At 30.4% G+C, this 14514-nt stretch overlaps 1 protein-coding gene across 1 annotated transcript in view; it reads left to right on the top strand.

Moving 5' to 3' along the window:
- The first annotated feature begins 2876 nt into the window (after positions 1-2876).
- The window catches only part of LOC100213671 (tRNA (uracil-5-)-methyltransferase homolog A), a 44995-nt gene continuing 33357 nt past the window's right edge, over positions 2877-14514 (top strand). Inside the window, exons 1-6 of the mRNA XM_065807357.1 lie at positions 2877-3204; positions 3624-3715; positions 4819-4837; positions 5392-5448; positions 12712-12778; positions 12858-12912. Coding sequence (XP_065663429.1) covers positions 2962-3204; positions 3624-3715; positions 4819-4837; positions 5392-5448; positions 12712-12778; positions 12858-12912 — 533 coding nt within the window. The 5' untranslated portion in view covers positions 2877-2961. The remainder of the gene's footprint in view (positions 3205-3623; positions 3716-4818; positions 4838-5391; positions 5449-12711; positions 12779-12857; positions 12913-14514) is intronic.

The raw sequence follows: 14514 nt of genomic DNA, 5'->3' as shown, positions 1-14514 counted from the left end.
TTGCATGAAGTTTGGTTTTTAATGCAGGATATATATAAAATTAGAATATGAACTAGTTAAAATTTATAACTATGTTTAGATCCATAATGGCAGCTTTACGTATTTGGGGAAATTAAAAAAGGGGTAAAGTTCAGCAAAAACCAACCAATATTTCCTAAAATGCTCAAAGAATTAATTAGATTCTGGTTCACATACTAACTTATACACAGATGAACAAACCCTGAAAATTTCATTCAAAAATGATTTATAGAAGCTGAGATATTTGCGTTTTAAGTCTGAAATATCACAAACGGAGAAAACCAACAAAATAAAAATAAAATAATTAAAATGATCCTTTAGAATAAAATCTCCTACTTCCTGGTGTTTTTCTTTATCAATAAATCTATATTCTTATATAATATATAAATTATAGCTCTTAACTTTTTTCTTTTGTTCTTTACAGTATCTGTTGATTTTTTTGTATATTTTTGACTTTTTTACTATCAAATACTAAAGCCCGATCAATAAAATATTTTCCTGGTGTTAAACAAAGATTCTTCAAAACATTAGCTAGAGCTAAATATCCATCATTAAAACTTACTACTGATGAAAACGTACACATTTCTAGTACATCTTTTGAAACAAATGTATATTTTGGGCATTTCCGCCAGAGAATCTGATTAAACCCTTCGTTTGCATTTGGCTTGTGCCTTTTAACCAACGCGACAAAAGCTCATTATTACTCAAATCAATAAAAACCTTTTCAATTTCTTTTTTAATGACTTCAGGAATACCACCTTTTGAATTGTATTCAGACAAGCCTTTCTCAAAAAAGGTTGTTACAAGTTTGGTTATTAGTTTTGGCCCAAAACAACCAAAAATGATTGTTGCTAAGGCCCTTGCTAAGGGAAAAGGCTAGTACATGTCTTTACAGGAATTAAATTTTTGAAAAATTTAGTTAAAAAATATGTTTAAAAGTATATATTTTCTAAAAGAGCACAAATTTTTCTTTTAAACTGGACTATTAAAAAAAATTTGATTTTTTAAATATTTTTTCACCATACGACCACCTTAATCAAAGGAAAGATTTTCTAGATTTGAAACTTAAAAAATGACGCTTGATAAAACTAAATACCCCCTCCCCCTGTAAATTATCTAACCTCTCTCCCTCCCCCATCACGTGACATAATTTGTGGACGGAAATTCTCATTAGTCGAACAATCGTTAAATCGAACCATTTTCATTGATCCCTTGGATCGGCAATTAACTGAATTATTAATTTAATATGCATTTAAGATGAAACGCGTTTTATTGTCAATATAAACGGGGAATTACATCTTATTTTTAAATCCGGTTAACGAGCGAGATAGCACGAGGATATAGCGCAGACCATATATTTATTACAAATTTATTAACTATCACTATTTGCACTCAAATAAACACAGAAAAATTTTTAATAATGCATTTTTAAATTTAATATAAAAAATTTGATTAATCTAATCATTGTTTAATAATAGAGGTATTGGTAGATGTGCCTATAAAAGTATACAACATCTGTTTAACACTTCCATGCTTTACTCTTAACCCGTTACAAATAAACAACATCTTTAAAATCTATCTGTATCTGTCTTTTGCACACTTATCAAGTTTTTGTTCTTTGACTGTTTGACCTGTATGAGTGTTTTATGACAGCAGCGATTACAAACGTTTCGATTGAACCAAATAAGCGTGAATATCTTTGTCTTTCAAAATTTTCAAATTTTAAAGTGTTTTTTAAAAAAAATATAAGCTAGTTATAGCCACTCTTTTTCTGGTTAAAATTATATCGAAGGGAACAGTGTACCTATTCTTAAGTACTTGTTCTGATCAATATTTTTAGCTTGCCATTTTTGCAAAAATAAAACCATTTCTTTTATGTTTTCTTTTGTTTGTTTGCTTTCATTTTTTTTTTTTTTAATTGCACTGCTACAAGATTACAAGATATATATTCCCTTTTGGATCAATGCCCAATGATAACCTAATTTTTTAATCTAATGTCAAAAAAAAAAGAAAGTGAATTCATCTCAAAATCTGACTTTGCTCTACACCAAACAACTTAGCGGTACTTTCTTGATCTGTCTCATCACAGATGTTTATTGCTTTGGCTTTAGAAACAGAATACTGATTGTCACTCTTACTAGCTACTTGTTAGATTTTTTGTATTGCTCACCGATTCCTTACACTCGATTCCATTCTCAACCTCTTTACATCTTTTATTTATCCCTGTATGGAATATTGTTGCCATTTTGGGCTAGTTCTTCTTTTTTTTTTCTAGGCAAGGTCTAAAAGTATTGTAAATGTTGTTGGAATTGCTTATTCTTTGTTTTCTGGTAACACAACATAAATTGTGGTTTGAAGCTTTGTTGGGAGTAAATTTGTTAAAAAAAAAGATCAAGGCTTTACTTTTTTTGATACTTAAATCTAAACCTTGTAAATTTTTCTTTACTTGGAAGAACTTGTGATTATGCCATTTCACAATTTTCCTTGATTATATTGTGCATAACTTTTACATGAAATGCTAGTCCTTGTTGGTTTTTTCAACTATTTTTGTACAGTGTCAACATTCAACAAGAAATTCAACAGTTAGCTGCTGAATTACTTATCAAATATGTTAAATTAATTTCATATTAATTTATTATATTTGATTAATAAAGAATTTATTAAATCCCTCTTTGTAGTATATTATATTTACTAAATAGTATAATAAGGAATTAAGTATTCATGTTTTGATAAAACATTCCTATTTTATTCTTGTGACTTTTTTTATTGACTTTCAAAGAGAAATTTGCTTGCAGAATTTAATGTGTTAAGTAGATAAAATTCCAAAACAAAAAAATTTAATTTAAGTTTAAATTTTTTGTAAAATAGCTTACCATTCTAATATGTTAAAATGGCAGTGACAGTGAAATGGTTGCTTTTTTGTTATTTTAGTTTAAAAGTAATATGGCTGAAAATGTTGATAAAGTGAAGTGTGAGGTAAATGATTCAGAGAAATTAAATGATCTAACATGCGAGCAGACAGACAAATTAGCCAATCTAAAGAATTTAGAAAAGGAAGAAAAAAAGGAAAGTAAGTCAAATTTAGATGAGTTGACAGACGAGTATCATTATCTTAAATCCGGAGAGTATACATCCGAGATATTTAAAGTAGTTGTACACAACATTCCTGATAAAATCTCATTTGGTGTAAGTATATATGTACTTGCTTTTTTTAATTAAGTCTTTATACATATATCTTTCTATATTTTTAATTTATTTTTCTATTTACATTATCTCTTAAAAATTTTATGATTTTATTATCGTTTTAAGCAACATACTGTGAAAAGATATTTTTCAAGTTGTGTTTTCTTAATTCTCATTATATTTATAATTGTATTATACAAGTTTAACATATAAAGTGCAAACTTGACTGAACAGAATTGTTTTTAAGGTCATAACATTTTAAAAAACTTTAGCAATTTATTGGTTGTTGGTTATTGTTATTTTAAGTGCATGTATTACTGTTAATTAGAATGAACTATATTTAGAATTATTTATTGAACATTATTTGTTTATTTCCTAAATTTTTATATTTATATTTATATTCCATTTTTTATATTTATAAGAGATTTCGTGAAACTGTTATCAAAGTGCTTGGTTTTACTCCTCACAAGACAAAATACAATAAAAATCAAGATTACGCATTCCTTGCTTTAAAGTATGCTCAAGTTTTTGTGTTTTATTTTGTATTTTATTTTTAAGTTATACAATTAATAGTGTAATAGCCTGATAGTTTATTAATAGTTATCTTTTTTAAAATAAAGATTTAAAAAAAGTATTTTCAAATTTAACTAATGTACTCTTATATATGTATATATATAGAACCCTTAGATGTTGTCCGAAAGTTTTTTCCATATTTTGTTGACAAAAAGTAAAAATTAAAATGCAAGACCGGAATTTTTTTTTTTTAATAATGATAGACTGCCTGCCCCAACCAAACCCTCAGTCGATGTAGCAGCACTCCCTTGCGGGTCAGGCTATTTGTCAGTCGATGTAGCAGCACTCCCTTGCGAGTCAGGCTATTTGTCAGTCGATGTAGCAACACTCCCTTGCGAGTCAGGCTATAAGATAGTTGATGTAGCAACACTCCGCGCATGATTTACAGTAAAAAAAATAAAAATAAAAACATTTTATTAAAAAAAATAAAAATAAAAACATTTTATTAAAAAAAATAAAAATAAAAACATTGTTTATATTTTTAAAAACATTCAGAATGTTTTAAAAACATTCAGAATGTTTTTAAAAACATTCTGGTCATTTAAATATGCGTTTTTGTGGTTTTTTTATATAACAATTAATTTGTAATTAAATTAATGGTTTTGACTTTCGTCCAACACGGAAATGTTGGACGAAAGTCAAAAGTAATTAAAAGTGACGTATGTGTTCGCGTAAGAATTACTTTTTTCCTTCCGCTCTTCCTAAAGCCACCAAACTATAGATCTATATATATATATATATATATATATATATATATATATATATATATATATATATATATATATATATACATACACAACCCTCGGAATTAGGAAAAATAAGGTCAGCAATAATTTGCCGACCTCAATCTTTTAGAGGTCGGCAAAAATTATTTGATACAAAGGTCTTACACCATAAAACATAGAAACGAGGTCAGCAATTTTTTGCTGACCTCAAACATTTTTAGGTCGGCATTGCCGAATGCCGACCCTAATTCTGAGGGTTGTATATATGTATGTATATTGTGAAAAGCTTCTTTACTTGTATATATTTTTTTTTTATTAGAAATGAAGAAGAACGTCAGGTAATTGTTATAATTTTATTAAAAGTTTTGTTGAATATAAATTGTGTTTTATAATTTCCAGAAGAGATAGCTTGTAAAAGAAAATTTTGTCACTTTTTATAAATATTATTTATATTGTTTGTTAATGATGGGGGTTCAGTTTAGGTCCATTAAGCTTACAGCTACATCAAGGCGACTAGTCAAATTTTTTTTGGGTATGGGTAAGAGGAGCTTTAAAACCTCAGATGGTAATCTTTTTAGTGGTTTCTAGTGATCACAAAAAGTATACTAAGTCCTCATCTGTAAAACAGTTAAGCATATGGAATTCAGTTGTACAAAGTTGCTTTTTCTTTAAAGTCATTTTAAATAAGAAAACAGCATGTCATAATGGCTTTCTCTTTTATAATGATGCATATTTATTTTAGAACACAACATACCTTCCAAACCACACAATTGTAGAGCCATAGATGTTATACTTAAAGAAATATTTAAATGTATTTGATATGATGATGATATTTTTGATACATTAAAAAAATTTGTTTTTTTTTATAATTATGATTTTATTTTTAATTTAGGTTGCGCTAGAAAAGTTGAACAACTTCAAATGGAAAAACAAAGTGTTGACAGTTAAGGTTAGGATTTTTATTTTTTATGTTATTACCCTACTGAAATTACTGGAATAAGTAATTAAAGAGATCGGACGTGTTATTGGAGCTTAATAAAGTTATTCAGTTTTTTGGTATATGTATACAAAATACTTTGTATATTGTTTTCACCGTTTGGAGCAGATTTATCGGTTACTAATACTGGTCTACTGGTTTTGGTATACTTTTCTGCTTTCACGCTGTGATTTTTAACAGAACTGGTAAACTCAAGTTATAAATTTAGTTTCGACTTAGCTTTATTTAATCTAATATCACATATTAATATATTCAACCAACCGTATCAACTCTGAAGTATATACTCCCGAGGGACAATTTAAATCTTATCTCAATTAACAACAAATATCGTTAAAAATAAAAATAAAATTGGCTGCTTGGATACCGTCACCACAAAGAATGGTAACCAAGACGGAAATAGAAGCGCTAATCAAGAGAGTATCTGTTCTTGAAACAGCGATTGTTGTGAAAGATAATCAAATTACGGAATTAGAGAAAAGAGTTAAAACGCTGGAGGACAAAACAACAAATGCTGTGACTTCAACAGTGAACATTGGAAATGATTGGGTTAATGTGGTGTCGCGAAACGCAAAAAACCCGAAAGAACAACTAGTTGTGGTTAACGCAGCAATTAATGAGCAGGAGGAGCGAAAGAAACGCGAAAAGAACGTCATTATATATGGAATTAAAGAGTCGAGCAAAACTGAGAGCAAAGATAAAATTGAAGAAGACAAGAAAGCAATTGAGGACTTACTAAAAACAATAGGAAAAGAAAATGTTAAACCGATACATTTGAGGAGATTCAAATCAAAAAACGCTGCCAAACCAGGCCCGATTCTACTCGAGTTATCCGAAGGCGAAAGAAATCCTCTCTTACTCGCGTCAAAAAAGCTAAGAGAAAAGCAAGATTTTAAAGAAGTCTATATATGCCCAGACTTGACAGAGGCCAAGAGACTACAGGACTTTGAGTTGAGGAAGAAACGAAACGACTTAAATTCGAAGCTTGACGCCAACTCGTCTTTTCGATATGCGATTCGTGGAAAACGAGATTGTGCGATTTAAAAAACAACTATAGAAAAAAAAAAAATGAAAGCGAAAATTTGTCGTATTTATCCTGTATATATTTGAACACCACTTCACTAAACAACAAGTTTGAGGAATTTAAAGTATTGTGTCACCTGAATGAACCAAACATAAACGGAGTAACGGAAACATGGTTTAGTGAAACTTCAATTACGTGTGTGGAAAATTTTTGCTTATATCGTAGCGACAGAAAAGATGGCCGCGTGGGCGGAGGAGTTTTTATTTGCGTGAATAGCGAAATAACATCTTATGAAGTAAATGAAAAATGGCTATTGACGACTGACTTAAAACAAATCTGGACTGTACTAGTTTTCGGGAACGACAAATATTTGGTAGGATGCATATACCGACCAAACGATGTGGTAGATATGGAACTGTTCAGAAATGTTTTCAGAACTGCAAGAGAATATGTGGACAAACGGGGTTTTAAAGATCTTTTAATAATGGGTGACTTTAATTTTTCGAAAATTGAATGGTCAGATGGAGCAGTTCATGCAATAAATTCCAGTGAACACTCGATAGAACATCATTTCTCGGAAATAATAAACGACGAATTTCTAATTCAGCACGTCGCGATACCTACTTTTCAACTAAACGAATCAACTTACAAGAATACATTGGATTTACTGTTCACAGTAAACAAACAAAGATTATTTCAAGTTGAGACAAATGCGGTATTAGGGAATATAAGCAAAGGACATCTTGTAATTTGCTTTAAATATGCACTCAATCACCATGAGACAAAAACTGTAGCTAGCAATCGGAAATATATTGTAAAAAAAGCTGACTTCGCAGGAATGAACAATTTTTTTACAAATACAGACTGGGTAAACATTTTTGATGCAATTAATGTCCAGGAGATGTACGACACGCTCATTTTTTATGTTAACGAAGCTTGTCAAAAATATATACCGTGTCACAGCTCGAAAAACAGGACTCGTAAAAGAATTTTTTGGATTGACAATGAACTAAAAGAACTTGTGAAGAACAAAAGACGAATGAGACATTTAAACCGTTGCACAAATTGGAAAAACAAAAATATGGTAAACGAATACAAAGCATTGTGTAAAACAGTTAAAATTGAAACGAGAAAAGCCAGAAAAAAATATGAACGCGAACTGGTCTACAAATCGATTGGAAACAAGAAGATACTATTTAAATATGTGAACGATCAACAAAATGTAAAGAGCTCAATTATAGCGATAAAAAACGTCGAAGGAAATGTTACAAATACGACTAGTGAGATTGTTGACATTTTAAACGAAAATTTTCAAAACTCTTTCACTAGAGAGGGCGACCAAGTATTACCAGAATTCGGATCGAGATGTGGGGGTAAATATTTAGATTTTGACGAGAGTGTAATTAATTACAGTGACGTAGTAACAAGATTAAGCAAATTATCCATTGAGAAATCATGTGGAGTTGATTAATTGAGTACTATCATTTTTAAAAATTGCGCTGAAGGACTAGCAATGCCAATCACATTGATATTTATGTCTTCGATTGATAAGAGCGAACTACCTAAGCAATGGAAATTTGCGAACATTACCCCAGTCTTTAAGAACAAAGGCAGTAAGCTAGAAGCGAATAATTATCAACCAGTATCACTGACTTCTGTGCCGTGTAAAATTCTGGAGAGCATAATAAAAGACTCACTTTTGGTACATTTTATGAACAATAAATTTTTATCAAAGTGTCAACATGGATTTGTTAAATCTAGATCAAGCACGACAAATCTCATGGAAACTGTGGATTATTTAACAGAAAATATCGCACTGAATCGTCCGGTAGATGTGGTTTATTTAGACTTTGCGAAAGCTTTTGACACAGTGCCGCACAAAAGACTCGTTTTAAAATTAAAAGCGTATGGAATTACAGAAAAGCTGCTAAAGTGGTTAGAGGAATTTTTAAAAGATAGAAAGCAACGCGTAGTCAACGGTGATACTGTTTCGAGCTGGTGCGATATCTACAGCGGAGTTCCGCAGGGATCAGTAATTGGCCCGATATTGTTTGTTTTGTTCATAAATGACCTGCCGGATAGAATACAAAATGTAGCCAAGCTCTATGCAGATGACACCAAAATAATGATCAATGTGGACTCAATAGAGAAAATAAACAGTCTTCAACGAGATATAAACAGTGCTTGGGACTGGTTAGTGAAATTCAATAAAGAAAAAGGCGAAATAATACATTATGGAAGTAACAATCCAAAACACGATTATTCTATGGATATTGTTGTCCTAGGACAAACTACTATTCAAAAAGATCTAAGCGTATTATTCTCAGCAAACATGAAATGGAGACAGCAAGTTTTATCTTGCAGCTCGAAGGCAAATAAAATGCTGGGAATGATTAAAAACACATTTGTGAAACTGGATGTGCAGACTCTTAAAGTCATATACGTGACGTTTGTTCGCCCAATAATTGAATTCGCGGTTCCAGTGTGGTCCCCTCAGCTTAAAGGAGAAATAGAACTGCTCGAGAAAGTTCAACACAGGGCTACGAGACTCAATCCGACTCTGGCAAAAATGAAATACGAGGAAAGACTGGAGATTCTTGGCCTCAGCCCATTATGTGAACGCAGACTTCGTGGAGATTTGATCCAGACTTATAAGTTATTAAATAAGATTGAAAATGTGGACTTTTTAAACGGTTTCAAGCCTAATGATTTTCAATTATCTAGAGGAAACGGTGTCAGGTTTGAACGCGAAAAAACAAAGTGCAACTTAAGACACTCATTCTTTACTAACAGAATAACAAAACCATGGAATAAACTACCTAAAGATGTAGTTAATGCAAAATCAGTAAACAGTTTTAAAGCACAATTAGACAATTGGCTCCTTTTAAATAAAATTAATACTGACACGGCTGTCTAAGTGTGTTATTAATACACACACTTGTCGTCTTCGGGCGGCTACAGCATCTACTACTACTACTACTACCCTCCCCAAGGATGCCAAGGCAGCAATTACAGTTGAGAAGGTGACCTCTTTTTATTGTGGTTACAACTCTTATGCAACTCATTAATTCCAAAACACAAAACTTAAAGAAGAAGGCTGCTGCGGGGAGAAACAAATTGAGTTATATGACTTTTTAAATATATGTGTGTGAAGATAGACTTCAAATTAAAATACAAAATAAGTTTTTTTTTTTTTGAATTTAATAGGCATTTATGTTGTGCATTCAGGTAAAATCATAACTTATCTTTTTTTATCTACAATTCGCACTGATTTAAGATTTTATAACATGAGGTATAGGGTATTGTTTTAGTTTTTTGTCTGAGATGCATTTTTCTTTGCATTTATAAAAAAAAAAAATTTTCTTCTTTTTTTGACCTTTCTTTATCTTCTTTCTTTTGTGCTTTTAGTTGTAAATGGTCTTTACATATTGTCCCAACATTAATTTAGTTTTTAGAAAGTGGTAAGTACATGCTGTCCATCGAATCTTTTGATGAAAGAAGCCAGAATTAAAGGATGGAGTACCACCAAGTGTCTAGGGAGAATTCTACTCAAGCAGATGATGATACGAAAAGAAGTGTTTGTCTGCTTTATCAAATTTATTCACTATCCAGTGGTTAAAAAATAATCTCCCCAGTTCTACTTATTAAAGTTGAACTAAAATTTCACACTATTGGATTAAATCAACATTGGAAGATTGAATGGTGTAGTTCTACTTTATCTGCCTTATCATTGCATGCATGGGATGTTAAATCTCTTGGATTAGGTTTTTAAGAAACCACATAGCATTTACTATCACCTCAATATTAGGAACGGAAAAAAAAAAGTTTTCACTCCTTATGTGTTGTGTTACATTTCAAAATCATTTTTAGAAATGTTTCAATTATTTAAAAAAAGTTATATCAAATCATAGACACAACAAAACACAACATCAATAGACAAAGCTATTGAATTTTATAGTTCTTTAGACACGCATTCTAGGCAAACATTTCTAGAGTTTTTTTATTAGTTAAAATATTGTTGTAAAAAAATAATATAATTATTAATTAAATATTGAATGTTGTAACTAATTTTTTATCATCAACAATAATTAAATATCGATAGCCTAAAGCAAAAGTTAATATGTGATAACAGAACCTACTTTATATTTGATTTTAACAAGTTTACTTTGAAAAAAATAGTTTTTTTGTGATTATCTCAAAATGTAAAAAAAACATTTAGGTCACTTTTGCTTTAGACTGTTATTCTCTAAACTTTTGCTTAAGACCAAAGGTTCCCAAACTTTTCTTTGGAACCTTTGGTCTAAAGCAAATATGGAAATAAAAATGGAAAAGAAATAAAAAATTTCCTCACTATATTCCATAATACAGGATAAGTAATGGGTATGTTTTTTTGCAGCCAGAATTGCTGATATCTGTTTTTAAACTGAACATTAAGTTCTTCATTTGTACTTATTTCAGTCATTTGCTTTTGTATTATGACATTCGTTTCTTCTATTTCAAAATATGGGTTAATTTTCTATGGTGGTATTACCACAATCAAAACATCCTCAAACCTGGTTTCAAAATCTGAATGGAGGGCATTTAAATATTGAACATAGGTTGAAATGTTGTCTTCCTGGCAGTTTGTCTGTGACAAATTGGAAACTAGAAAAATTTGCCCCATCTAATATTTTGTTTCATTAGTTTAATTCTGGCAAGAAATGATGATAAGATGGACTTTATTTTAATCAAGTTTAGACTATCACCTTGTAATTGCAAGTTAACCATATTAAATTTTGTAAACAAATCTGTTAAATAAGTAATGTTTGTTTTCCACTTCATTAAATTGTCTATGACTAATTAAAGAGATTTATGCAATAAATCTCTTCAATTAGTCATTGACATCTAACACTCAAATCTTTAGCAACTAAATGTTGTCGATAGATGATGCAAAGTATTGCTAACACCCCTGACACATTTTGTTTTAAATAGCTTATAAATCGATGATAATGTCCAACCATGGCAGGTGCTCTATCTGTAGCTACTGATATTATATTAAAGATATTGCTTTTTCAATTCTTCAAAACATGAAATATTGATTCACCTAGTGTCGGTTGTCAAAGTTCTTGTGAAGAGCAGTTCTTTGTAGATTTCTTGATTCATAATAAAACAAACATATGCCAATAATAATGCTTCATTACCAGGTAAAGTTGACTCGTCCAGTTGTATAGAGAAATGGGTCATCTGCAAATAATTACACAAAAAGTTTTTAATATCAGAACTCATTTCATCAATACGTCTTTCAACAGTATTGTTGCTTAAAGGAATTCTTTTAATGATTTTAGATCCAGGTTTGTGTAAAACAGTTTTTAAAACCTCTTCAATGGCTGGCAAAATTAACTTCTTTCTGATAGTATGCAGTTTTCTAGATTTTGCTATAAGTAGCAAGGTATTGTAACACGCCCGCAAACCATCATCGTTTCTTTGTGACGTCAAAGCAAACATTCTGCCCAGTGTGGGTCTCTTCTGAAATTTATCTCTGAGTGTTTGAAAGTATTTCAAATCTTTATCTGTTTTATCAAGGTGACATCTTCTCAGATGATCCTGCAGCTTAGATGGTTTCATAGCGTCATTGCCTAAAACTTTGTTGCATAAAAGGCACATAGTCAATTGTTTGTCCAACAATGATGGAATGAAGCCAAACTTCAAATAATCGACAATGTACTGTCTACGTTTCTTTTTAGATTTAGACATGGCATCAGTCATCTGTAGGCTTAATCACAATTTATTTTTAATGGGTTTAATTATTCTATTACTGTGGGCAAAATTAATCTATTTAACCACTTAATGCACACCTTTTTCAATAGAATAAAATAAAAAACTAAAAAGCTTAGTTGACAGTGTTAAGGAATAAAATAAATTGTATTTATAAAGGAAGTGTTTATAAAGGAAGTGTAAACAATCTGTTTTGTTTTATAATTAAATCTCTATACAAAAATCTTTACTTTCAAAAATTTCCATATCATAAGAAACATCCAATGGTAGCTGTATCAGGCTCATCCATTTAATGGGTTATTTACATTTTAGTATATAAAAATATTTATAATCATTTTATAAGAAAATTTCTATATTTATAACATTAGTAAAATTAAAGTCTCTTACTAACAGTGATGGTAATGTATGTGATTGTAATGCATACTAATATTCTTATATAGAAAGCTGCTCCATCTGGTGATCCATTAGTTATAGAAAGAAAACGAAAAGCTGCAGATGCTTCAAGAGGTTGACTTCCTTTTATTAAATATTGTAGGAAATATATAAAAAAGTTATTAAAAATAAAATAAAAAATTTGTGTTTATAGACAGTTCATCAAAAAAAAGTAAAATTGATGAAGATGAAATTTCTTTTGATGAAAGGTAAGAATATATAATATTATATATTTTTGAACATAATCATGATCACCATTATGATCTGTCATAATCTTTTTAGTATTAATAAAAAAAGTTTATAAAAAAGGTAAATTAAAAATGTTTATCATAAATATTGTTTATTAAAGAGTTACATTATCAAAAAATATGTGATGAATATATTATGTAAAGATATTGCTCTAAATTCTTTAAGTTTTATATGTTAGAGGTGGAGCTTGAAAATAATTTTTTTTTGAATCTCTTAACCTCTTAATCTGTTCCTTATTATATAGAAACATTCTATATAGAATAAATTTTTATGTTAGGCTAAATTACCTCAAAGCTTACTCCAAAAATTACATAAAAATTACATTACAAAAATTACCCCAAAAACTATAAAAATTCAACAAATTACGAACACATATAGTTGTTCAATTTCTGACAGTGTTCATAGTATCAGTCTGACAAAGTCCAGCAAACTTGAAATTTATTGTGTTGACATCAACCGGATATAATTGGTTTCCTGCTATCAGGGTACATTCTGCAATGATCCTTGACAACTTGCAGTAGGAATTGCAGGTGCATTTCATCTCGGTGTTAAGCTTTCAGGTAGACCTATACTGCAAACATACAAATTGCATAATCCTCTCTCTTCTGCGAATGTCAGTTTGAACTCAGTCTTAAACATCCAATTCTTGAGACTGTATATGACTTTAGACATCAGGCATGGTGAATTGCTTCAAGTAACATGAATCCTCTGGCAGGAGCAGCACCAAGTAAGATAATCATAAGATCTCTTTATAATCATTTCTAAGCTAACTCTGTTCAAGATGCTTGTTGGCATAATTAGTGATGCCTTGCTTTATGTCTTCCACTAGGCTTGCCACGAAATCAGCTGTAATCCCTGGTTAATATTTGGTTATGTCTATATGAGCCCCAGTATTCTTCGAAGAGTTTGAATAGTTGAACATCGGAAAAGATGTGACTCCCATAATCATTTGAAAAACTGTACCAATTACCAGTTCCATACTATAATGCCTGCAAGCCATTGAAAAGAGCTCCTTCTCAAGTGTCTGCTCTAGAAGGACTCAGGCACCAGCTGTTCAACTAGTGTTTAAGCTGGTCGTGTCAAAACACATAGCCTTGATGGTGTTGGCTATGCTCGAGTCTTCAGTAGCTCCAAACACAGCATTAGCCTGAGCCTGCACAACCACAAGAAGCTGAGAAAATATTTTCAATAACATTTATTTAACTCACCAACAGATAAAATCAAGAAAGGCTCCAATCATATCAATTGTCAATTAGCAACTTTACAGAAATCTACTTTTATTTAATTTGGAAATTAAGACATCTAATTCAGAACTGGATGATTGGCCAGATATGAAGCCACGGTGATTAAATATTTTGTGTACTATGATTGAATAAAGTGTCAATTTATTTGGTTGTTAAAATAGTGTTTCAAATTTATCACAAGAAATAATCTAGTATTAACAAAATAAAATCTTTGGAAGAAACTTCACCAATATTAAGCTGCCTCTAAATTTTGTTCCATTGTGCTGATATTTTACCTGAATTTTTATTTCATATATACAAATAAAATGAAAGGGTAAG

The sequence above is a fragment of the Hydra vulgaris genome, chromosome 10 (genome assembly GCF_038396675.1).
Source record: "Hydra vulgaris chromosome 10, alternate assembly HydraT2T_AEP".
Taxonomy (NCBI): Eukaryota; Metazoa; Cnidaria; class Hydrozoa; order Anthoathecata; family Hydridae; genus Hydra; species Hydra vulgaris.
Note: the sequence above shows the minus strand (reverse complement) of the source record. Positions and strands in the feature narration are given on the sequence as shown.